Raw genomic sequence first — 25759 nt, forward strand, 5'->3', positions numbered from 1 at the left:
TTCTCCCTGCATGCCACAGCAAGAAGGAGCACTCATAGAGTGCAGCACCCATGCCCTACATGCTTGATACAGAAACAGTCTATCAAAGTTCCAAATCTTGGTACTGGTATTGACTTTTTTTTTTTTTTTCCCCAAATGATAATCAGTTGTATCTCTGATTGCTCTCAGTCATCATTTCAGATTTATTGAAACTTCTTTGAAGTTTTAATTTTTTTTGCAGTTATGACTTTGAGCATGGAAGTTAAGTCGCTGAGTGATAGTATTGATACCAACTTTAACATGTGGAAGTGAAGCTTGGACCTTGTTGGAAGGACACAGGTCAAAAGTGAGAGCAGTGGAAATGAGTTACCAGTATTTGAGAGGAGCATGTGGCGTTACATGGAGAGACAGACTGATAAATGAGGAAGTGAGGGAGCTTTGTGGTGTGGATTTGGATGTGATAGAAAGTGTTAGGAGAAATACACTGAGATGGTTTGGCCGTCTGAAGAGGACAGAGAGCAAGAGACTAACAAGGAGAATGTATGTGAATGAGGTGGAGGGGGGGAGTGAGACGGTGAGGCCGAGGATGAGATGAAGGGATGGAGTGGAGAGGTATATGAGAGCAGGGTGTTAGGTGGGGGGAGGGCAGTGAAATGGTGGGGGACAGGACAACATGGATGCGATTTGTTTGTGGCCACCCCTTGCGAGATTATAGCATCTGGCAATTGATAGATGATAGACTATAACCCTTGACCATTTTTTGCCCTGAATTTAATCACTTGTTCCTCTGATGATCATCAATCTTTATTCCAAATTTGGCACAGAAGCAGACAGACAAATAAGCTGAGCCAAACACATTAACTACACCCACAGACTACTTGTGTGAGTGTAATTGTATGATCAGACAAACCTTGGCAACATTCATATTTTTTGTGAACTACTCCATACTTTTTATCTGTTGAATTATTGCACAGTACTGTATGCTAGCTTCCTTTGTATGAAAGAAATTTATATGCTGATACTCTCTTCCAGTTGTAAAAGCTTACCAGGTGTGTATGGAAAGTTTGCTTGTGCACTGGAAGGACTTCTAAGCTGGTAGCCTATCTAACACATCGACTGTTTTTGAAAGGCTTCAGTACATTTTTACTATCCTTCGTTTGTTTGCCGTAGCTAAAGTAATACTAGAAGGGATACTGTAAGTTAAGTACTGTATAGTCATAGGCCACATTACTTTCTACTGTGAGTGGCATATTCCAGTTATCTACTTTGTTTGGCTCACATGCCATTATGCAGTACCATGCAGTTTGATCTCTTGCAGGAACCCTGTATTATTCCTAGCTTTTGTAGCAGGAGTGTAGGATTTGTAAAGTTATATCAAATGGGTGAGAGTACCTGTACTGGCATACAGCATTCCTCATTTTATGATGAGGTTGCATTTGAAAAAAAAAATCCATCACATAACAGTTATTATCATATATTGAGTCACTGAATAAAATAGGTTCAGTGGGAATATGTTTTTAACCAAAAGGGTGCTTACCATCCTTTCACTCGATGTAGTGCTACCCTTGGGTGGTTGTTTTATCCTCTCATCATTCCCTCTTTCCTTCCTTCCTCATATGTATTTCTCTCCTTCATTCTTTCTTTTTCTTTCCATCTACAGGTGACTCTACAGTACATTGAGTGACAAGCCAAATGGTTTCCTGTATACGGGTACCAGGAAACCCCTTACTATGCTGGGTGGTAACCATATGACCAAATTATTGGTGCCTGGTGGTTTAGTGGTTAATAAAGGTGCTCCAACCAGATTGAGCCTGTGTCAGTTTATATCCAAGGGGTGGTTGGGGTTTATTCCTCACATAATCCCACTCAGGGATGAGTAAGGCTGGCCACTCTCCTCTTAAATGTCAGGACCAACTTGCCTAGCCCTGGGCTCTTATGCTCCTCATGGGGCAACACAGGATTAGATGATGTATATATCACCCAACCAACCAGGTCTAAAAAATAAAGTTTCCTGCTCATGTAAAGTGGTTATTATTTTGCTTCACGGCTCTTCACTTGCTGTTTACCACCAAAAATACGAGTACGTCTAAAAGCAAGATACTTGCTCACTTAAACAGATAGTTTACTTAACTGCACTTCACTTGCTGCTTGAGCTCCAACACCTCACTGTTATTCCATCACTGACACTAACACACCTGATAGTGATGAATGCAGATGCCATCTTGGAACATGCAGAAGACTGTAGACTTGCATGAGGGTGAGTATATAAGCAAAAATGCCAATTGTATATCGACCATTGAGGATTTGTGTGGGATCATAATCATCATATAAGCAATAATGCTTTTTTATGTCCAAAAAGGTCCTGTGTCATTTTATAAGCAGTTCATCACATACTGGTTCATTGTCTAACAAGGGTCCTCTGCCATGTAGGTATTTTAGCACAGTAATTATAATAGCCATTTAAGACTGTACATACCGTAGCTGGTCTTTCGTAAGTAATTAGCTTATGTTGTTACAGGTAATGGAGATGCCCCTGGATAGTTGTGGTAGCTTACCCTCAGTGCAGTTCCAAGGAGGTTCATCAGTCAGGGTTTGCTCCTACTGCGCCTTGGCACTTCCACCTGTAAGCATCACCCACGTCCCCCAAACAACACCATCCACCGCTCAACTACCACCAACCCTAGGCCTCTCACTCATGCCTGATTGTCACACTGTTGATTCTGGGCTGTGGTGTGGAGATCACCAAGGAAGGTGCTGGTGTGATAGAGCTTCAAGATGAAGGGATTTTAATAAATATTTGACATGCTTCGTTTGTATGTAAGCATCCTCAGTAGCCACATCATGTTGGCCAAGTTTCTGTAAGACTAACAAAATGACCACCCACTTCCATGGACCAGCAGAGGAGTGGGATTTTGTGTGTAACAGAAAACTGTGTGAATAAACGTTAGCCTACTAATGTTACAATGTAAAAATTATATATAGTGTATATATATATATATATATAAATGGTAGCTGTGTCCCGGTAAGAAGAAAAATTCCATAGCTGATAATGAAATGCAGTACAGACAAATATGTGAAGATATAGAGACTACTACATTGCACAAGGTGATGAAGAAGGCAGAAGTGATGAATGTAACGCCAGTTGCTTGTCTTGGCCGGAGCTCAGTGGGCCGACCCCTAGCTGGTCCCACAGGAGACACAGCCTCACTGGATCACGACCCAGAATTCTTGCCAGTAACCACTCCAAATTCTTCCCATAGTGCCAACATTCTCAACAACAATGTAGAGATCAATGGTGTAGAAAATGGACTTATTTCTAACAGCAACAACAGTAACATCTGTATTGAGAGGAGTACCATAAGGAAGAAGAGCACAGAGGTGAAGGTGCGGGAACAAGGGTCATTGGGTTATGTTAGTGAGCGTGTTCGGGCTCTCAGTGTCAGTAATCGCCCTAAGGCTAGCTCTGGCCAAAGGTTTGGAGCAGCAGACTTTAGGGCTTCCTACAATGAACGATTGCGATCAGGTCCCACAAGCCTGCAGCCCATTACTAGGGGGAATGGACTCCGATCAGGCCAAGAGGTTGGAGGAGGGTTTGTGTTTATGCGAGGGGCAGCAGGTTTAGGGGGATTGTACCGGAGCAACTCCTCCTTGGATCTGGACCATGATGGAGAGGAACAGCCTCCATCCTCACCATTACGAAGGGAATATGGTTCACATGGCTCTATCAATGTGGCTTCGGCACCCCCAGAAACATTATATTCCATCCTTCGTACTCTTAAGCCCACCGACCCCACCAAGACTAGCTCTTCTTCATCTGACAATGTGGCAGGTTCCACATCCGGTGAAGTTGAGGCCATCTCACCCAAAGCACGGTCAAAATTTCAAAAACTGTGGGACAAAGATAAGCCTTCTATATTTAAGAAACTTAGATCAAGTAAAAGTACTGAGGGTAAAGCAGAAAGTAAGAATGATGTAAATTCAGATTCAAGTGTACCTACCATTACCAGTAAGTTTTCTAAATCTGTTGAAGTAAATGGGGACAGTGATAGCCGCGGTGAGGATATCCCAGCGACAATCCCTACTCGGCGTTCAGCCTTTGCTCATTATGACTGCCGGTCGCTGGCTGCACAGTTTAATCTGGTCCAGATGCGGCTGCTGTTGTCAGAACGTGCCAACACCACAACAGGAGCATCGGCAGCAGCCATGGCAGGACTGGGACCAGGAACAGGACCAGGAGCACAGCCCCATGATAGCACCGAGGACCTTAGACCCGATGAACATGACCCCGGTGATGGCCGCAGCAACCACCTCATAAATAGGTAATATTGCATGCCATGTTGTTTGCGGTCAGTACCTTGACCCAGATTGTATACCTGTAAGTGCTATTTATGTGCAGTAATTATCTTTTGATCTGGCCTTTCTGTACAGTTCTTTCATTTTATCAATACATTTACTAAATTATTTATGATGAACTTCCATATACCATATTTTGGCTTTAACAAACTCTCTGAGTCAACCGAACAGCATACAGGTATTGTATAGGATGGATGCAGTCGACCAGCAAAGTCAGTCTAGCTGTCATTTCCACCAGTGCTTTGCCACTTATCATATTTTTTGGAACATAAGATGCTGCAGTGTGCACCCAAATTTTGGACATGCAGATATAAGGGGAAAACTTTTTTTTTCATTCCTAACCAACATTCATTAAAACCTTAGTGTGATGTAGTCATATTTAGACAGATGCACTCATACCATTCACTATATCCATTTAGAACTATTCATCAGTCAATATTGGTACCTTAGTTTTACTTTCACCATATAAAAGAAGTAAAATGTGAAAATTGGTACCCTGGTCATCTGTATAAGCACAACAGATTACTTCTGTCCCCACATCTGCTTCTTTACAGAGTCTGAACGTGGTGGTTTTGTAGGCTAAATACATATTTGTCTTTAAGTATCCCAGTTCAATACTATTCATCAGTCTACCATATAAAAGTGAAAATCTGTAACCAAGGCATGTATATGTTCACTAGAAGTTGCTTCTGCCCACCCTTCTTCTTTGTTGAGTTTGACCCGGCTAGGTTTTTCCCTAATTCACTCGACTGAATGTTAACTATCAGCATGGTTCATGCAGAAAGGATATAAAATTAAAATAATAAAGGCCAATAATAATATCAAGAACTTGTTCATTCTAAAAATCCATGCTTGCATTGATAACTTTCAATTGTGGTCACCAGCAGACAACAGGTGTCAGCACGGTCAATATGTAAACACAGAGTTGTGGCAGTCCTTGAAGTTAATTTTTTCCTAAATACAGTATTCTGAGTAAACATTCAAGTTCATTGTATTTTTCACAATTTATCAACATTTTTAATTACCATATTATATTTTAAATTCTGCCAGTGATAGGCAATTTACTGGGAAACTACCTGTATATGTGGCTGTTTTGAATAGAGCCTGAGCTAACTCCAGTCTAAGCTTATGACATTTGTCTTTGATGATGCACAAGGATTTTTATTTTATTTATTTTTTTTTTTTGGGGGGGGATGCATATCATATATATGGCAAAAAATATGGTATCCAGTTAATTTTGTTATTGTTCTGTACTGTACTGTAATATTGGTTATAAATTTTAAGTGATTTATTAGATGTGTACATTGCTTGTCAAAAGTTCAGGTGCCCCCCACTGAAACAAGTTGCATCGTGATGAAATATATAATAGAAAAAATATTTAATAGGGTATTTTCCTAGATTTAATGTCCTGTAGGGTGACCCTTGTTCCTTAAGCACCCCTTGAGTCAACACCTACTTCTCAGTCTCCACCAAGAGGGGAGAAGGAAGATGTGTCATGATGCCTTAACTTCCTCTTGATAGTGCCCCATAGGTTTTCTGTTGGGCTGAGGTGTGGAGAATGACCAGACCAGTTCTCTAGTACCTCAGCCTGACAATTTCAGCCAGTTGGTGGTGTCTCAGGCTGTGTGGCAAGGAGCCCTGTCTTGGATAAAAATGTCTGTGTGGCACCATGCTCAAAAAATTGAAGAAGGTGGTCACATAACAATCCTGAATACAGTAGCTATTTTTGTTCATTATTTGACTGCATGCCAACACAACATGCTCCCCCTCTTCATGCTAACCAAAGGCACCCCTTATCATCACAGCATCTGGGCGAATAACGCTCATCCAGATGTAGCATGGGTTGGCCGAGTTGCTGCCACTTCTATGGTAAATCTTACCGCCTCAGTTTACAGTCACTCTGAAGGTTGACTCATCTGTCCACAGAATGTGCCACCACTTGTCAGTTTTCCCACCTGGCATGTATGTTGCTAAAATTGACCCTACATTGCACTTGTTGATGGGCAAATAGGTGTTTAGTCGGAGGACAGCAGCTGCACTACCGAAGATCATTATCATTTGTTCTTAGTGCCATGCATGTGGACATGTGAGACAAAATGTGAGGGTTTCTGGCATTTACTTCTCTTGGGGAAGTGTGTGGGTTAGCCTCCAGTTGACAATGGTTAATGGTGAGAATGCACTATAGAGTCTTCTATTGCCTGTCATTGTGAGGAGTATGGGCAGGAGCATTGTGGCAACCCAAGTCTATGAGTGACTTGATCCTTTTATGCACTGCCCACTCTGTAACTTCAAGAATTCTTTATCGTTCTTTCACTATATAGTTTGCCTGGTGCAGGGAGCATATACTCATCACTTGATAATGAGTTAAGTGCTTGTTTTTGCACATACTGTGAGAGAAGTCCATGGAATTATAGACAACTTCAGGCCAAAGCAGGGCAGGAATGTGAAGCACAGGCGTACTAAGCTTTACCGTACAAATGCCCAGTGGCTACTGAGCTCTCTGTCTGATTGATGCTGGGATGATGGATTCCCAAACTTTCTAGAGGTATGATCAGTAACTTCCTCCCACCTGGGTAAAAGCAAAAGGAGAATGAATACATTTTGCCAATATTGCTTGCAGGGAGGTTTTGCTGCACAAACTTTTGATGAGCACTGTATATATAGAATATTCATTTGTACAGCTTTGTCCTGTAGCTTAATAAACTACAATGCAGTAGGATTTGTACCTTGTATAACCAAGCTAGGTTTGTTAACCCGCCCTGCCCCGACTGATTTTCCACCACCGCTTCCCTCCAATCCTGACCAGTTTTGGATTTTTTTTTTTTTTTTTTTTTTTTTTTTTTTTTTTTTGCTCAAACCTCCGCTTTTGGTGAGAAACATCGAAAATTCATAGAGAAATCGCTCACTTGAGGTTTAAAATACATGATACAGGTAGCAGTTCCCCTTACCTTACTGGGTTTTCTATCAGGCTGGCCCCAAAGAAAACGAGTTCTATGGGAGGGTAACTATTCCACACCACTCATAAATGGTATTTATTTATTTGGTACGAATTTATATGTAGTACGAGAGTATATTGGTTTTCCCACAGTAATGTAGGCAATATAAGCATTGTTTCACTCACCAAACACATCAACATACCTGACCATTTTTTGGCGACATTACCTGATCATCATTTCTGACTGTTTCTTCCTCTAATGCTATGTAAACTTTATCCTCCACATTGTCATCGATTGGAAAATCACTCTGGCCCTGAATTTCGTACCGTGGCACAACATGTCTTTACTGGCCAGGTCACTGGTAACGGGTGAATTGCCAAGACAATGGCGTGCGGGGGGAGCGGGGGTAGGTCATGTGGGGTAGGGCATTGTCCCTGCCTGGCATCTTGTAGAGGAAGGTGTCTCGTGTATACGTACCAAAAATCACGGGCGAAAATTGAAAATTGTGCAAATTTGAGACCTTGCAATTGGTGCGCGTTTATATACATCAACGGGACTGAGAGTGACAAAATGTGTGGACGTATATGTATGTCAGTGGGACGCGGCGGATTAACATAGATGATTATTGAATATCTGCTTTATCAATCAGATATTGGTAATGGCTACGTGGAATGTAAGAGGAGCGAATGATGAGGTGAGAGAGAGAGAGATTGTCCAGGTGCTTGAGGGTGCAAAAGTGGATGTATGTGGAATGACTGAAACAAAATGGAGAGGAGAAAGTGTGAGAGAATGGGAGTATAGATGGGGTATATGTGCAGGAGTAGGTGAGAATGAGAGGACAATGGAAGAAGTATGTACTGTATAGTTGTGAGTAAAAGATGGAAGAAGAGCATAAGACAGAATGGATCAGTTGGGTCAAGGATTGTGTGGGTAAAGTTGAAAGTTGGAATACAAATGTGGGCGATTGTGTGTGTGTATGCGCCAGCGCAAGATCGTGCTAGCAGAGTTCGAGAAGAGTTCTGGACAAATGTGGAAGTGTGCATGGAAAGTTTGGAAGGAATGAGAGAGTGTTTTTGGTCGGTGATATGAATGGTAAGGTAGGGAATGTGAAGGTGGATGGAATAGTTGGTGAGTGGGGTGTGCCTGCTGCGATAGATGAGAATGGCAGTGCATTAGTGGACATTTGTGCTGGGAGGGGGTTGGTGATAGCCAATACCCTCTTCAGGCATAAAATGATCCACAGGTGTACATGGCGAGTGATGAGAAGGGTGGGTGGTGAACTGAATGAAAGGAAGGCAATGATTGATTATGTGTGTGTGGATGAAAGGATGCGAAGATGTGTAATGGATGCAAGAGCTTATAGAGGTTGGGGGAGTGGACTTTCTGACCACTACTTGGTGGTGGCCAGAATTAGGATACAAGTAAGATGGAGGAATAGAAGAAGGGAAAGACGAGAGGAAGGAGTAGTTGCAAGGAGAGTGGAAAGGTTACAAGAAGATGAGAAAAAGGCAGAGTATAAGAGAGAAGTGGAGGAACAATTGGGCAAATATGAATTGGAGCAGATGGGGGACGTGGAAGATGTGTGCAGGATATTTACAGAAGAAATATGTGCAGCATGTGATGTGGTATGTGGGAGGAAGAGAAGACGGAGGGGGGTGCAAGGAACAGCATGGTGGACTGAAGAGGTGAGACAGGCTGTGGCATAAAAGAAGAAAACATACAATGAATGGATGAGAAATAGGGGCGTGGAAGAAGTTGAGAGGCGGAAGAGAGAGTTATATGTAGAAAGAAAGAAAGAGGTGAAAAGATTAGTACGAGAGAGTAAGAAGAGAGTGGATGAGGAATTTGGAAGGAATTTGAGTGTAAAGTGGAGGGACTGTAAAAAGATGTTCTGGAAAGAGGTGAAGAGAGTAAGACAGGGTGGAAGTGAGGTTAGCAGGGGAGTGAAATATAAAAATATTAGATTACTAGTGGAGAAGGGAGAAAAAGTGAGCAGATGGAGAGAACACTTTAAGGAATTGTTGAACATACGGGATGGAAGTAATGCAAGTATAAGTGGCTGGGGAATGGCTGGGAGAAGGAGGGAGATGAGAAGACAGGAAGAAATCAGTAGGATAGAAGTTGTGGAAGCAGTGAAGAAAGTTAAATTGGGGAGAGCCACGGGAATTGATGGAGTGTGTGGTGAAATGCTGAAGCATGGGGGAGAGAGAGTAGTAGAATGGATGTGGAAGATGTGGAGATTGGCCTGGGAGGAAGGTAGAGTCCCGGAGGATTGGAAGTCAGGTATAAATATTCCCTTGTACAAAGGAAAAGGGGAAAAAGAAGTGTGTGGTAATCATAGGGGCATTTGTCTTCTTAGTATAATAGAAAAAGTGTATAGTAGGATACTTACTGACAGAGTTAGAGAAAGAACAGAGGAATTAGTTGGAGAAGAAGAGGGAGGCTTTAGGAACGGAAGAGGTTATGTAGATCAGATATTCATTCTTAGATCTCTAGTGGAAAAGTTTCTAGAGAAGGGAAAGAAGTTGTATGCGGCTTTCATGGATTTGGAGAAAGCATATGACAGAGTGGATAGACAAGGATTGTGGAAAGTATTAAGAATATATGGAGTAGATGGAAGGTTGTTGAATGCTGGGAAGAATATGTATGATGGTGCTAAGGCTGCAGTGCGTGTGAATGGTGAACTAAGTGAATTTTTCTCTTTGGAGGTTGGGTTGAAACAGGGATGTGTCATGTCTCCATGGCTGTTCAATCTGTTCATGGATGGGGTAATAAAAGAGATACAAGGTAGGGTAGTGGATGTTGGAGTGGCCCTGGTGAGAGAGGATAGTGTTTGGAAACTCCCTGTACTGTTGTTTGCAGATGATACTGTGTTGTTGAGTGAAGACGAAGGGGAGCTGCAAGGCTTGGAAGATGAGTTTGGGAGAGTGTGCAAGAAACGGAATCTAAAGGTGAATGTAGGGAAGAGTAAAGTGATGGTCTTTGAGAGAGGTGAAGTCAGTGAATGTACAGCGAGGTTGGATGGTGAGGAATTGGAAAATGTGAATACGTTTAAGTACTTGGGTAGTGTGATTTGTAAGGATGGAGGTTTGGAGGGTGAAGTGCTTGAAAGGGTACAGCAGGGAAGAAAGGTTGCTGGTTCTTTGAAAGCAGTGATAAGAAACAGGGAAGTGAACATGGAAGTGAAAAAGTTACTACATGACAGTATTGTGATACCAACTCTAACGTATGGAAGTGAAGCTTGGACATTGTTGGAAGGACACAAGTCGAGAGTGAGAGCAGTGGAAATGAGTTATTTAAGAGGAGCCTGTGGAGTCACATGGAGAGACAGGCTGACGAATGAGGATATAAAGGAGCGTTGTGGTGTGGATGTGGATGTGATAGGAAGCGTTATGAGGAACACACTGAGGTGGTTTGGCCATGTGGAGAGGATGGAGGGTGAAAGACTGACGAAGAGAGTGTATGTGAGTGAGGTGGAGGGGGGAAGAGGGAGATGGAGGCCGAGGATGAGATGGAGGGATGGAGTGGAGAGGTATATGAGAGAGGGGGGTGAGTTGAGGGCAGGGCAGAGAAATGGTGGGGGACAGGACGACGTGGAGGCGATTTGTTTGTGGCCACCCCAAACAGGATTGAGGCGTCTGGCAATAGATAGATAGATTTATCAACTCACCCTTCCCCCCAGTTTGGTTCAGAGAGGGTTCACTGTACCATAACTCTGTTTTTGGCTTATCCAAAATTAGATCACTCTTCCATTAACCCCATAATAATTTCCGGCATTGAACAACCCTTTACAGTCCCGATGTCTGTGATGTCGAGTTAGTGAGCTATGAAAAAACTGTGAACAATTATGGGAAGAGAACGAAGGTCACTGGTATGTTTACACGACTCTTCGCTACGATTCCAAGCAGTCAGAGGGTCGGTTAATCTCAGATGTTTTCGCCCATGTGGTAATGCTCCGTAACTTTGTAATTTCTCCCGTGAATCATAGCAAATTATAAGCATGGGTTTAGGAAGCTATGTAACATATTGCTAGGTGCGCCAGACGATTATCTTCACATCTTTAAGAAAATGGAAGAAATTTAATCCCTCTTTGAGTACGTATAGTAAGTTTCTTCCATTCTTCTGAAATCAATTTATTTTTCTTAAACATGTGGAGATAATCGTCTGGCTCACCTAGCAATGTGTTATTTAGCTTCCTATACCCATGCTATTATATCGCTATGAGTCACGGAAAAATTGATAAAGTTACGATGTATTTACCAAATGGGCGAAAACATCTGAGATTAACCGACCACCTGACTGCTTGGAATCGTAGCGTAGAGTTGTGTAAACATACCAGTGACCTTCATTCCCTCCCCATAAATGTTCAGTTTTCTTTATAGCTCACACTATCTTGACATCACTGGCATCAGTACTGTAAAGGGTTGTTCAGTGCCGGAGGTTATTAAGGGGTTAATGGGATATACTGTATTACTGTTTGCATCAATACTCTCTCACATTAAACACAAAAACAAACAAAAGATTGAGCACTAAATGTATGTTTAACTTTCATCAGAAAGACCTTAGCAATTCATATTTCTCCTGTTTATTTTAAAGTATTTTTCTGACTTTAGGTTAGGTTAGGTTTGGTTAAATTATTAGGTACAGTTAAACTCGGTTAGGTTAGGTTTATTTAAACATGACAGTCCCTTCCACCATTATGCTCAGGAATAAAAATACTAGAGCTGTCACAGCCATACAGCTAAAAACAACGGGGAAACTGGTTTAACAAGCAACATTTAATTATGGGTAATACATTACAGTATCAGTGGTTCATGGGCTATGCAATTACTGGTAAATGTCATTTTCAGGAAGGCGTCAAGAATGAACGAATTTCAAGAATTAGCAAGGGGGCTTGGAACGTAACCCTCGCTAATTTGGTGGGGGTGGTTACTAAACTGTATGATATTGTGCAATATTGTAATCAATACAGTACTTTACCTGAATCTGAAATAATATAGAAATTAGTGAACATACAGAAGTGTAATGAAACATTAGGCCTACAAGTCACAGATAACACTTCCTGGACTGCCGAGATGATTCCGGACATCTGCCGAACAATCAGTGATTTTCGTAAATGGGACTATTTCTCAAAACTGCCGAAATATCGGATCTACCGAATAATCAGCTGCCGAATAATAGGACTTTTACTGTAATTATTCTTTGCAAATATTGCACTCTCATTATTACCCTACCTGCCCATATAATTATTTTTTGCAAATATTGCATTCTCTTCCAATAAACTTGAATTATTAAATTTTTTCGTAAAATGTCCAAAGTTTGGGCGCAGGTCGAAGTTATGATGTTTTATGGTATAACTACTATACTTCATGTATATCCTACTGCAGTTCAAATAAGTTTTGATTTCACAGTGTCTGTTACTGTATTTTTATTCAAGGGAAAGAATTATACTCATATATTGGAATTGTGTTTATTGTGAAGGTACAAAAGTTTGTGCACAACATGAGTCTGAAGACAGTCAGAGTTGGATTGAAAGTTGTTTACTCTCAAATATGATTGCCTTATGTGTGTACGGTGTATTTGATCTGTAGTTCATTATCATCATATCATGCTGTTTTTATTATAATATTTTAACAGATGAATATATTCATTACACTTTGCTTCATTCCCATCCTCTATCAGTTGTCCATTCTTCCGTAACGAGTTGGGTGGGGAAGGTGAGAGAGTGGTGAGCCTGAGCCGTGACTGGGGTTGCAGCAGTCGATCCTCCTCTTGCCCGTCCCCACCTTCTACCACTCTCCACCGGCCTGTTGCCGCTGCCACAGTTGGTCTTCTTGAACCACCTGTGGGACATTCTCATTGGCGTATGACATTGTGCCCATACGTCAGGAGTCCCCTTACAATAGAGGCTGTTGACCAGGATTCCACCTACTATAGAAACTACTTCTGTGGCCAGGGTGAGTCAGCAGGGAGGCTTGCTGGAAGTGTGAAGAATAGTCCACTGCATCAGAGAGTAAAATTTACCTGAAAAAGCATCGCAGTTGTATATTTATTTTGTAAATTATGGTATGTGCTGCTTCACGAGGAGGCACGAATATAATCAGGCTGTGTTGCTGTCTGGTTATACCAATGCCCTTCATTTCTTTCCCATCCATCCATCCATCATCCAGTCCTACATTGCCCCCTGAGGAGCGTAGGAGCCCGGGGCTAGGCAGTTGGTCCCGACATTTAAGATGAGAGTGACCAGCCTCACTCATCCCTGAGTGGCAGTACGTGAGCAATCAACCCCAACCATCCCTTGGATATAAACCTTCACCGGCTCAATCCGATTGGAGCGCAATAATTACCCACTAAACCACCAGCCGCCAAAATTTAGTTATATGGTTACCAATCATCCAAAAAGAAGTTGGTGAACAGCAGGAAAATGGCAGTTTCAGTCTGCAATCCTCAGAGTTCATATCAAGATTAGCCAGTTGCAACAAGATGAACTAAATCATATAATGTCAGAAGTTCTTAAAGATTGATTGTTTCCTGTAGCAGGTGCATGAGTATGTAATTTTTGTACATTACTGTATTGTTCTTTTACTACATTGAATTAGTCTAAATGAGCCATTACATATGTGATACAACACCTTTCATGAGTAGTGCCAAATACCCAATACATTTATATTTAATAGCATCCCAGACTTACAGAATAGTACTGTATATCTGAAAATGATGTATATCATAAATCTGATTAATCAGAGCCCTTCTAATCAAGAGGCAGAGAAATTACCCTTGACATAATGTGATAGAAGATACAGTAGGAATCTAGGACTTATTTTAAAAACATTTATGAGTTTTATTACAGGGTATATGTAAAAGGTATAATGTATACAGCATTGTAGTGAAGTGGAAGAGAGACGTTGTCTAAAAATGTTACTGAATGATTATAACTAGAGAGGTGGATTTTGACAATAAAAAACCTTTTTGTATTAAACTACTACTTCTTTCCACAAAGAGTCTCATTAAAGAGATTCTTGATTCTTTCCCATTTGGTAGTTTTAAACCAGTGTGAATGTGCCTCTTCTAAGTTGAGTAGAACGGTAGGGTTGGTATCGTAAGTGTGGGTTGGTGAGAAATCATGTGGTTGTTATGCTGGAGATGTGACTCACCACACTTTTATTTTGCCTGCTCCCATTCAAATTTTGCCAAATTTTTAAATATAGTACCATATATTATTTATAGTTACTATATGCTGTACTGTAGTGCACTTCAGAAATGCAGTAATGTAAATGGAGAACATTATACAGCAACATGGTATTGAAGTAAAATGCATACTGCATATTTTTGCAAACTTAGTATCCTCTTTTATTAAATTTTTAAACTTTGGAATTACCATTAAACAGTGATGGTGCAGCTGAATATTACCAATGTTTATGAGTGTGTATATCTTATGGCAAGTTGCATGTTGGCGTGACTGTTATGTTATCCTGCGTATATAAGCTGTAACACATCAAGTAAAACCTGTCGGGGGTCTAGTTAAAGTCGATGGTTCCTGGGGAAGTACTATGGTGAGTGAAATTGATCTCAAGCAACTGCAGTTTAACTCGTGGATTGCACTATTGCCCTTTTTTTCCCACCCCGTGGTTTGCAAAAAATGATTTTTTTTTTTTTTTATATATATATATATATATATATATATATAAAGTTGAAGGTAAACATCCAGGACATCATCTGGTGAAAAGAAACAATCTCTGTCTCTCTCTCTCTCCGTCTTTGCATATGGCCATGCGTGTTTACGTAGGGGAGTAGTTAAAAAATGAATTAAATTTTTTTGTTTTTGTTTTTATTTTTGTTTATTATAAACTTGAAGATAAACATCCAGGACATCATCTGGTGAAAAGAAAAAAAATCTCTCTCTCCATCTTTGCATAGCGCCATGGGAAAGTTTGGGTAGGGGTGGAGTTGTTAGCAGTGATGCACGGCTAGCACAGCCTAAGCTGTGGCTTGTAACATGACGCTACCCAGCCTGAGCTGTGGCTCGCAATCCACGGGTTAATTCTAGCCAAGTTTATTACAGACCTAACACAAACAATTAACGATATAAAATTCTTCATACAAGTTGGCTAATGCTGCATTGAAAAACAGAATGGTTAGGTGATATAGAAATTATTCTTTAATTAAAAAACCTACTACGGTTATCTCAATATGAAAATTGTACGAATTGTTTGGATTAGAATGGGGAAAAAGTGAGCACACATGGAAGTGTTTGGTAACTTTCATGTAGTGCCAGTCTCTTAAAAGCAAAAATTAATGACCATATTCCAACGGATTAAAGAAATAACTGGTTTAAAAATTGAAGAAACATTTCTTAGACTCTAATGAAATACAGTGGGACCTCGCTTCAGCAGACCTGTTTATACTGAACTTTGGATATAATGGATCCCATGACTTTACCAGACATTTTAATGTCTATCTATCTATCTATCTATATATATATATATGTGGGTGACTCCTCACTGAGTGACAAGCCAGATGGTTTCCTGTACACCAGGAAACCATTTACTACGGTGGGTGTTAACCATATAACCAGATTTTCGCACCTGGTGGTTTAGTGGGTAATTATTGCGCTCCAGTCGGATTGAGCCGGTGAAGGTTTATATCCAAGGGATGGTTGGGGTTGATTGCTCATGTAATGCCACTCAGGGATGAGTGAGACTGGTCACTGTCATCTTAAATGTCGAGACCAACTGCCTAGCCCCAGGCTCCTATGCACCTCATGGGACAATTGTAGGATTGGACGATGAATGAATGAAATATATATATATATATATATATACAGTATGTTATATAACCAAACCAAGGTTTGGTATAGGAAGCACATCCATTGACTTACCAGATTTGACAAATACCACACCCAGGCCCAGTATCTCCTCTTCTTTTCATTATTATCTATTGAAATGATGGCCATCATTAGTTTTGTATTGCTTATTGACCAATTATATATCAAGGAACACAGGCCAAACCCATACAGTACTGATTTATTGACATAACTTGCCACAAGTTGGGTACCTACTGGACCATTTTTCATATACTGCATACCGACCCTAGGTCCGATATAGCAGGTCCCTATCAGATGTCTTTTATTGTGAACTATTAGATAGACCTTCAGCTGTTTTCCTCATTTAGTCTATTATAACGAAATCTCACTGTAGTGAGGTACAAGTCTGGTACTTTAATAAAATTGAGAAAAGATATGAAGATACTGTCGAAGATGTGGGTCAAGTTCCCTCTTTGTGTTCGAGTAATACTTCCCTTCAAGAAATTTTGTTTGTACTGAACAAAGAGCCCCTTTGTTTGTAAACTGCAGGTGGAGCGATGAAGAGGTTTTTTGCATGAAGAGGTAGCTTAGTACTGTGACGATGAGAACTGTATAATAGCATGATTGTTGCATTGATATCTTTTGTTGCATTGTACCTGTAATAATAGTATACTTGGAATATAATTCCAGTGTGTCAGAAATACATCTGTCAAATTGAGATGCTCCTGAGCCTTAGGGGGTAGAAACAATCACAGTGAAATTTCAGGCCAGGAAGAGCTTATTTTATTTTGACTAATGCCAAATTATTTTGTTCAGGTTGATGAAGACGTCTTAGGGCTGTAGGTATTAAATTTTAGATATTAGCATTTCCCTTTAAACAGTGATCTCATTCAAATGCTCTGCCTTCTGTCTTAGCTGGATCCTGCTCATTTGAACAGATTCCATATCACAGCATTGCACGTAGACATTGAATTATCTTAATGTAATCAAGAGCAAGTGTATTCTCCCCTGTTTGGCTAAGTTCACAGAAGCACCCTGTGTATACTCCCCCCCCCCCCCCAAAGAATGAACTGTGTATTCATGGCTCATGAAACATGTCATCATCTAATCCTACGTTGCCCTGTGAGGAGCATAGGAGTCCAACATTTATTGATTTTTTTGGGGGGGAGGGGGGCCACTGAATATTGAACACTCTCATAATCTCTCCCTTTTTAATCATGTCATAATTCCTCCTTGTTAAGCCCATCATGATTCCTCCCTATTGAGTCTGTGATCCCTCCCTGTTTTTAATGGTGCACATTTTTGTAATAGATCCATAAATTACACATATAGTTTTTGTCACATACTTTCTTTGCTTTTTGACTGGCCAGAAAGATTCAGTTCACACATCCCCTTGAAACTACCCTTTTCACCACATACCAGGCACTCTGAGATCTGTCTTACCTTCTTTACAGCTTTTCTTGCTACAACTTGTCTAGAAAAGTAAGCTGACTTTTTTTCACAGTGGTTTTTGCACTCACCATGACCACTTCCATTTTTGTACAAAGGCATAATTACAGCTCTCTTCTTCTCCACTGCTAAAGCTCCAGTTGTTCATCTAAAACTGTTACATTCTACTGACAGAGCACCAGAACTGGTTTGGAGTTGATGATACTCTTGGCCCTGTGGCAGTCAGTGTGAGAAGGGAGAAGGTAGAAGAGCCCCTTGATAGTGCCCATAGCCTTCCCACTTATTTATACCGCATCATCATCAGAACTTCAGAGGTTATTCTTTATTGTTTACTACTATATTTTCCAAGAATGAATGGACATTTATTGATATTTTAATGTAATTTTTTTTTTAGATACAGTAAAATAATATTTAGCGGCATGATACTGCTTTTTGTGACTATCCATGCATATCTGGATTTTGGTTAATATTTAATGAATTATACTTATTTTAGAAGGCCTGGATATGAACTGATGATTTCTTGCTCTTTTGCAGTTGTTCAGCTGCCAAGGCACAGTGCTAGAGGAGAGCCTAGGTCGTATAGGGAGTGAAAAGGGGCGGGGACCGGGTGTCCGTGAGGTGATTGAGTATGTGTGTCCTCAGCTCTCTGTAGGCTGTCTGAGACTGGGTCAAGCTGGCACCCACACTGAGGAAGCTCTTACAAGGCTGGATGACCTTGGTGTTCATAATAAATTCAAGGTAGTTAGGCTTTGTATCCCAAGACAGTGAATGAATATCCCACCATAGACTTTAAGACCTGTGTTGTGCAGATTACCACAGTGGCCAGGTGCCTCACGACATCTTCCCACACATTTACCTTCATTTCCTAGTCTTCATTGTGTTGATAAGATTTTTAACATCCATTTGATATCTAATTGTATGTGTAATAGTGATAATGGTTAAAGTTTAACACTTACTCAGTATCTACTAGTATGGGTAAAATAGATGAATATTGGTTAGATTTTGCCTTCTATTCAGTATTTGTTTGTATGGGTAAAATAAAAGAATAATAATTTTGTTTTATAACAAAGTACTAGAAAAAATCAATTGGCTGTGCAGTAGTGGTCCTTTTATATTGTTAACGTAATTCGCAAGTGCTCTGCACATTAACCCTTTGAGATTCCGGTAACTATATCGATTGTCATTTCAAGTCCAACCTCAGAGATTCTGATGACTCTTTTAATCGTCATTTTAAGAAACTTTTGTAAAATATCCACCATAAATTGCGTTTACGCATCATAACAAAGAGGCTCGAGCATGATGTCACGGAATGGTTGCTCTATGAGTGGCGGTACTGCACAGCTGATCTGACTCATGGCTTTGTTTCTTTATAACTTTATTGTTGGTGAATATTTGTCTACAGCAAAGTACAGTAATCACTCCAATATCCGGATCAATAGAGCCATCGGTAGGTTCGGATATTGGTTTTGTCCGGATATTGGGCCCCAGCTTATGGACTTGTACTTACGGACCCTAACACAGAGAAACACCTATACAACTCCCTCCGGACATGCATAGCACCTATTTAACACCCAAATCACACCAATAAGGCACATAAATGACTGAAATAAATGCAATAGACACATAAAATGTGGGTTTAGAAGTATGTTCATACATTAATAAACATTCTGGTACTTTATGGACTCTAACCGAACCTAACCTAACCGAACCTAGCAGAACTCTGAAAAACCCATTCCTACTGCACATGCATGAGGTAAGTTTAGTATGGAAAGAAGTACAGTATGACACTTTCTGGTAAGTATAGTATGGGAAAAAATACAATATGAAACATTCTGGTAAATATAGTATGGAAAATAGTACAACATGAAACATTTTGGCTACTTACAGCAAGTCCCTGGCCACCTCGATGAATAACCGCCTCCTCTCGGACTCTGACAGTAAGAACGATTTCCTGAAGCACTTGCACTACACTCTTCCTGAAGTCTTGCACTGAACTTAGTCACTAACACACAGAAGTCCGTTCTTTTCACAGTGTTCACTTTAGTCCAAATAATGTTCCATTAAATTTAAGTGTTGCACATTAACTTTTCCCAAGTTTTTTTAAGTTTCCAAAGCCAAAACAAAGAAGGTTAGTTACGTTAAATTTCTTTTCTACTTAGTCTTTTCTCCCAACTTGAAAACCTTAACACAACACACCGTTTTTTTCACTGCACAACACTCAAAATTCCCGTGTGGTCTAGTGGAGAAGTTCTTGCTGTTTATTCACTGTCAGAGCCCGAGAGTATCACTGGCAGGCGTCCAAGGGGTGCATCGGTGGGTAGTGGTGATGGCGTACCGACTACAGAAGACTCTGAAGACAGCCGCAAACTCACGTCGAGCGGTGACTCCACTGTAGCTGATGTGCTGGGCTGTGGCTCGGAGCATGAGGGCCTGTCTTGGGGAGGCAACGGAGTGGAACCAGGGCTTGGCACAGCGGGGGTCACGGGCCTGAAAAAACTGTCAATCGTTGACTGACGCAAGGACCGACGATTCTGGCGATTGATGATGCGCTGCCGGAAAGCACGCACTTCCTCCACGAGTCCCAAGGGCCCCATCTCCCTGTCGCAGTCCGGGTGTTCCAGGTAGTCTAGGACGAACTCTAGATGTTCCCGGAGTGCGCTCAGCTTGGGGATGGCTGGAGTAGTGTCCTGCTGGGCGGAGTCTGCATCATCATCGCCTTCGTCGTCCGGAATCTTCAAGTTCGGGACTGACACCAGCAACCGAAGACGCGATCTCGATATCAGACAACGTCTGATACCCAGGATCGCCCTCGTCGTCGTCCAACCACTCACGAACATCGTCCACATCAACATCGTCGCCGTGCGTACGTAGCCGTGCATGGAAGTCATCCACGTCAAACCCTAGGAAATCGTACTCCACATCTGTTCCGAGAAGCAGACGAGACCAACCATTTTCAAGAGTTTTCACAGGGACTTCCCTTCCATGCACTAGCCCAGTTGTACAGCGCAGACTTGATGTTGTAGCGGCGAAGGTTTTCCAAAGTCCGCTTGCCTCGAGTGTCACGTCCTTCCCTGCGCTCGTCCTCGTCCTCGAGAACCACCATCTCCTCGTCCAGGAACTTCCGACGGTACAGGCGCTTTGTTGCCACGATCACTCCTTGGTCCATTGGTTGAATGAGAGCAGTCGTACAGGTGGCAGAAACATGCACCTAATACGGCCATTCTCAGCAACCAAGTCCTTGTCGCACGGGTGGGCAGGTGCATTGTCGAGGAGAAGGAGAGCCTTTACCTGGTCGCGAGGAATTCCCAGTGTCTTCGTCTGGTAATGTATGACCTCCTTGACGAAGTGATGGTGAAACCAGTCTTTGAAAATCACAGCTGTGAACCATGCTTTCAAAGAATGGTACCATACGACAGGAAGGACATCCATCACCCCACGAAGGCACCGAGGCTGCTTTGCACGGCCAACAATAACGGGCTTAAGCCGGTGCATGCCGTTAGCATTGGCACAACACAAAGCAGATATCCGTTCCTTAGAAAGCTTGCGGCCAGGTACACGCTTCTCCGTCTCATCGGCGAGAGTGTTCGTTGGCACCGAGCGATAGAATAGGCCAGTTTCGTCAGCGTTATAGACTTGACCGAGAGTGAGGCCCTCCCTGTCGATCAAGCCTTTCACCTTGTGCCGAAACTCGTCCACTCCATCCTCGTTAGCGTCCAATGCTTCGCCATGTGCTTTACGGTTAGTAAGGCCATGTCGCAACTTGGAACGCGAAGAGCCAACCCTCGGATGCCTTGAAGTCTAGGGCGTCGTGAAGCCTTGCAAACTTCTCAGCAGCAGCCTTCAGCTCCGTTCCACGTACCATCACACCAGCTGCACGTTGCTGTCGATACCAAATCAACGTGGAGGTCGATCTCTGCATACTTGGGAGTAAACATAACCTTCCTCTCCACGTTGCGTTTGCTTCTCGACGAGAAGTCAGCCGTGTGTACTGCATGAGCTTGTCTCGGGAACGCTTGATATCAAACAAAGTCGACCGGGCCAGGTTGAACTCGCGGAGAATGCGAGAGGAAGACCAACCCGCATCAACCTTCTCCAATATCTCCCCGTTTCTTCTCCAGAGTCAACACCACTCTCTTCCTTTTCTCATGAGGCGGGGCCATCATCACACACACTAAGAGTAGGGCAGCGAGCAGCAGGAGGCCTTGCAGCAAGTACGGCACCACCACAACAGCGAGCACGTGGGCAGCCATGACGAACAGCGCAGGTCCAGTCGCGGTGAGAGACAGGCGGGAAGTGGGGATGATGCAGCGGCGCTCTATCGGACGTCGGAGGAATGACGAACCAAAACAATGCTCTCACGCGGCGCGCGCGGCAAGTTCAAATTACGGACGGCAAAAAATCGTTTTTTTTTCCAATTTTTTTGGATTTTCGGACCATTTTGGGAATGTTTGATCCCAGGACGATAAGGTTCGGTTAGTGGGGATGTTCGGTTATTGGGCGTCCGGATATTAGAGTGATTACTGTACAAAATTTTTGGTTTTTGCCTAACTTCAACTCATCACTTTGACTTCCTGTTTTCTTTGTTTTCCTTTTGTGATCATACTGCGATAAAGTACAACTATTCAGCTTCAAAATAACACCACAACCAGCATCCTATCATAAAAAGTGTATTTACACTGACCGATCACGGTTTAAATCAAATCATGGCAACATCAGTCTGTTTGTGTGTTATGCACCTACTAATGATGCACTCGATGAAAGGAAAGACACATTTTATGAAAAGTTGCAAGAAGGAGTAGGAAGGGTACCTAGACATGATGTTTTGATCTGCGTTGGAGACTAATGCAGGAATGGGCTGTTCAAATGAGGGATTTGAGGCATGTATGGGTAAGATGGGAGTTGGTAGTAGGATGAGTGAAAACGGAGTGAGTTTTGGAAGCTTCTGTCTAGCAAATGACTTAGTCATCGGGGGCACACTCTTTCAGCATTGCAATATACACAAGACAACTTGGGTGTCGCCGTGTGGAAAATATAAAAATCAGATTGATCACCGCTATCAGTAGGAGGCATAGAAGTTCTCTGCTAGATGTTCATGTTAAACGGGGAGCGGATATTGGTAGTGACCATCAACTCAGCATTGCAAAAATAAGGTTTAAACTTAAAAATCAGAAGAAGGAAAAATCTGGTGTTGGTAGATACGATATTGTTAAGCTTAGAAGGGAAGGAGAAGAAAAGGAGGAATTCAGATTAGAATGCAGAAATAGGTTTTTGGTGTTGGAAACGTTGGAAGAGGGGGAGAGAAGTGTAGATGAGATGTGGGAGGATGTGAACAAAGTGTTGCATGAGACTGCTGAATGTACGATTGGAAGGAGACATAGATTCAGGAGAAAGAAATGGATATCAGATGAAACGTGGGATATGATATAAAAGAGAGGTGAGGCTAAATTGAGGAGTGAGATGCAATGCGTTGATGAACGAGAGATTGAATTAGCAAGAGCTGCGTACTGGAGTTTGAATTCAGAAGTAAGAAGGTTAGCTAGGAGAGATAAAAGAAGATGTGTGGATGAAAAGGTTGCAGAGACTGAAATCTTAATAAACAAAAATGATGGACAGAGTCAAAGAATAGCATATGAATCGATTAGAGAACTGAGTGGTAATGCAGGTAAACGCAAGGAAATACCAGTTAGAGACAGGGAAGGAAATTTATTGACCAAAGATGGAGATATTAAAAATAGATGGAAAGAACATTTTGAGACAGTTCTTAATAGACCAATACCACCAGAAGAGGATATACCGTCTGCTCAGGAAGATTTAAATATAGAAACAGGAGAGTTGAGGCTTGCAGAAGTGGAGAAAGCAGTAAAACAGTTAAAGAATAATAAGGCACCAGGGGAGGATGGTTTATTTCCAGAAATGTTTAAAGTGGAGGGGGATGGATTAATAATGATCTTGACCAAGCTATTCAATAAGATATGGGTGACGGGGTTACTACCATCAGTTTGGAAGAATGGTGTAATTGTTAAAGTTCCGAAGAAGGGAGACCTGAGTGAATGTGGTAATTGGAGGGGAATCTCTTTGTCACCGATAGCTTTGAAAGTTTTCAGTAGAGTGTTGTTAAATAGGTTGGAGCCGGTGGTTGAGGGTATTCTGAGGGATGAACAGGCTGGTTTTAGAAAGGGACGTGGTTGCAATGATCAGATCTTTATAGTTAGGCATTTGATGCAGCAAGTTAATGAAATGAGAGTACCGTTAAGTCTTTGTTTTGTTGATTTTGAAAAGGCTTTTGATAGTGTTTCGAGAGAGACTGTGGGGAAGATCATGAGACATTATGGAATACCAGAGGAGTTTGTGAGGGTCATTATGAACATGCATGAGGACACATTTTGTAAAGTGATGGTTGATGGTTGTCTGAGTGATTTGTTTGAAGTCAAGTCCGGAGTAATTCAAGGTGGTGTTCTATCGCCTTTACTATTTATATTGGTCATTGATTACATTATGAAACGCGTTGGAACAGAAACCGGTGCAGGTATACTATGGGGAGAGAACAGGAAACTTTTGGATTTAGATTATGCAGATGATATAGTTTTGATTTGTGATGGGCCAGAAGAGATGCAGAGAGTGTTGGACTGTTTGGTGAGTGAAGGTCGCAAGGTGGGTTTGGTTATTAATTGTGGAAAAACTGAAATAATCAATATGAATATGGAAAATGCGCAGGAATCTGTAATTGGAGGTATGGTTGTAAAGCAAGTTGATAGGTTTAAATATTTAGGTACTTATTTAGCCAAGGATGGTTCTTTGAACTTTGAATTCGAGGAAAGGTTAAAGAAGGCTAATCAGGCAATGGGAATGCTTAAAAATATTTGGAATAATAACAATTTTTCTGTGCATACAAAAATCAAACTTTATAAGGTAATGGTTAGGAGTATCTTAATTTATGGACACGAGTCTTGGTACAGCACAGTGACTATGGAAAATAAATTCTTGGTGTTTGAAAACAAAGCACTTAGAAGAATATTAGGAGTTAAGTGGTGGGAAAGGATACCAAATAGTAGAATTAGAGAAATAACGGGAGTGCAGCCGGTCGATGAATATGTTAGGTTCTCACGATGGAAGTGGCTAGGACATGCGTATAGGAGACAGGGAATAGTACGAGGTACACCAGGGTGGGTGGCACTTGGTAGGAGAGGTAGAGGAAGGCCAAAAGAGACGTGGGTGAGGACAATGAGACGGGAAGCTGGAGATGAGTGTTGGGGAGATCTTGAGGAGTTAGCACAAGATAGGATGTGGTGGTGTGAGTTCATCGAGGCCCTATGCATCCCCGAGGGTGCCACAGGAAATGATTGATTGATTGATTGATCAAAGAAAAACCGCGAAGCGAATATGCGGCCGAGACTAAAATAAAATTGTGCATCTCTTTCCTTGTGCTTTACTGCACAATGAAATGCAAAAATTACCATAATCTATATATCATTGTAAAGGTAATGTATTGTATTTTTGCTTGGTTTAAACCAAATTTACATATCTTTACTCGTTATTTTTTGCCGAATATTTTCTATGGCAAGGTATAAAATTTTTGCTTTTCGCCTAACTCTAACTCTTCATTTTGACATTTTATTTTCTTTGTTCTTCTTTTTTTAAAATACTGCAATAAAGTACAAACTATTCAGCTTTAAAGTGACACCAAAACCAACATTCTATCATGAAAAGTGTATTTACACAAAGCGATCAAAATAAAATATCAGGCCGCAAAGATGTGGGTCTGAGTGAGTAGCTGACTCTAGCACAGACATGATCTGCCTGGCCCAGAAACGTGATAGGGTTAACATTCTTCACTTTAAGTGGGTGAAATGGTACAATTTCAAGGTAATAAACAGATACTGAATTACAGATTTTAGATACTTTTAGGCTTATATTGCAGACTGTATGCTTTGTATGTTGTTTCAGGTTGGCGTATTGTATTGTCGTGCTGGTCAGACTACAGAGGAGGAAATGTACAACAATGAAACTGCTGGACCAGCCTTCTCTGAGTTTCTGGAGATGCTGGGGCAGCGTGTCAGGCTCAAGGACTTTGACAAGTATCGTGGTGGCCTTGACAAAAAAAGTAAGTGATGACCACCAGGCTAGACTTCTGACAAGTTTTGTACAGTAATGATCCTATTTCTGATTGGGTTATGTTAAGTAAGAACTGATCACATACTAGTCGATTGTAAATCAGTGTCGATTTAACGTGGGTTCAGTG

At 41.5% G+C, this 25759-nt stretch overlaps 1 protein-coding gene across 1 annotated transcript in view; it reads left to right on the forward strand.

The window, feature by feature from the left end:
• The first annotated feature begins 3049 nt into the window (after nt 1-3049).
• LOC145405092 (uncharacterized) overlaps nt 3050-25759 on the forward strand; it is a 244275-nt gene continuing 221565 nt past the window's right edge. Inside the window, exons 1-5 of the mRNA XM_080276605.1 lie at nt 3050-4298; nt 12951-13225; nt 17695-17834; nt 18055-18258; nt 25465-25621. Coding sequence (XP_080132731.1) covers nt 3088-4298; nt 12951-13225; nt 17695-17834; nt 18055-18258; nt 25465-25621 — 1987 coding nt within the window. The 5' untranslated portion in view covers nt 3050-3087. The remainder of the gene's footprint in view (nt 4299-12950; nt 13226-17694; nt 17835-18054; nt 18259-25464; nt 25622-25759) is intronic.

Source organism: Coenobita brevimanus, chromosome 65 (genome assembly GCF_032717465.1).
Source record: "Coenobita brevimanus isolate Jiangsu-jjx chromosome 65, ASM3271746v2, whole genome shotgun sequence".
Lineage (NCBI taxonomy): Eukaryota > Metazoa > Arthropoda > Malacostraca > Decapoda > Coenobitidae > Coenobita > Coenobita brevimanus.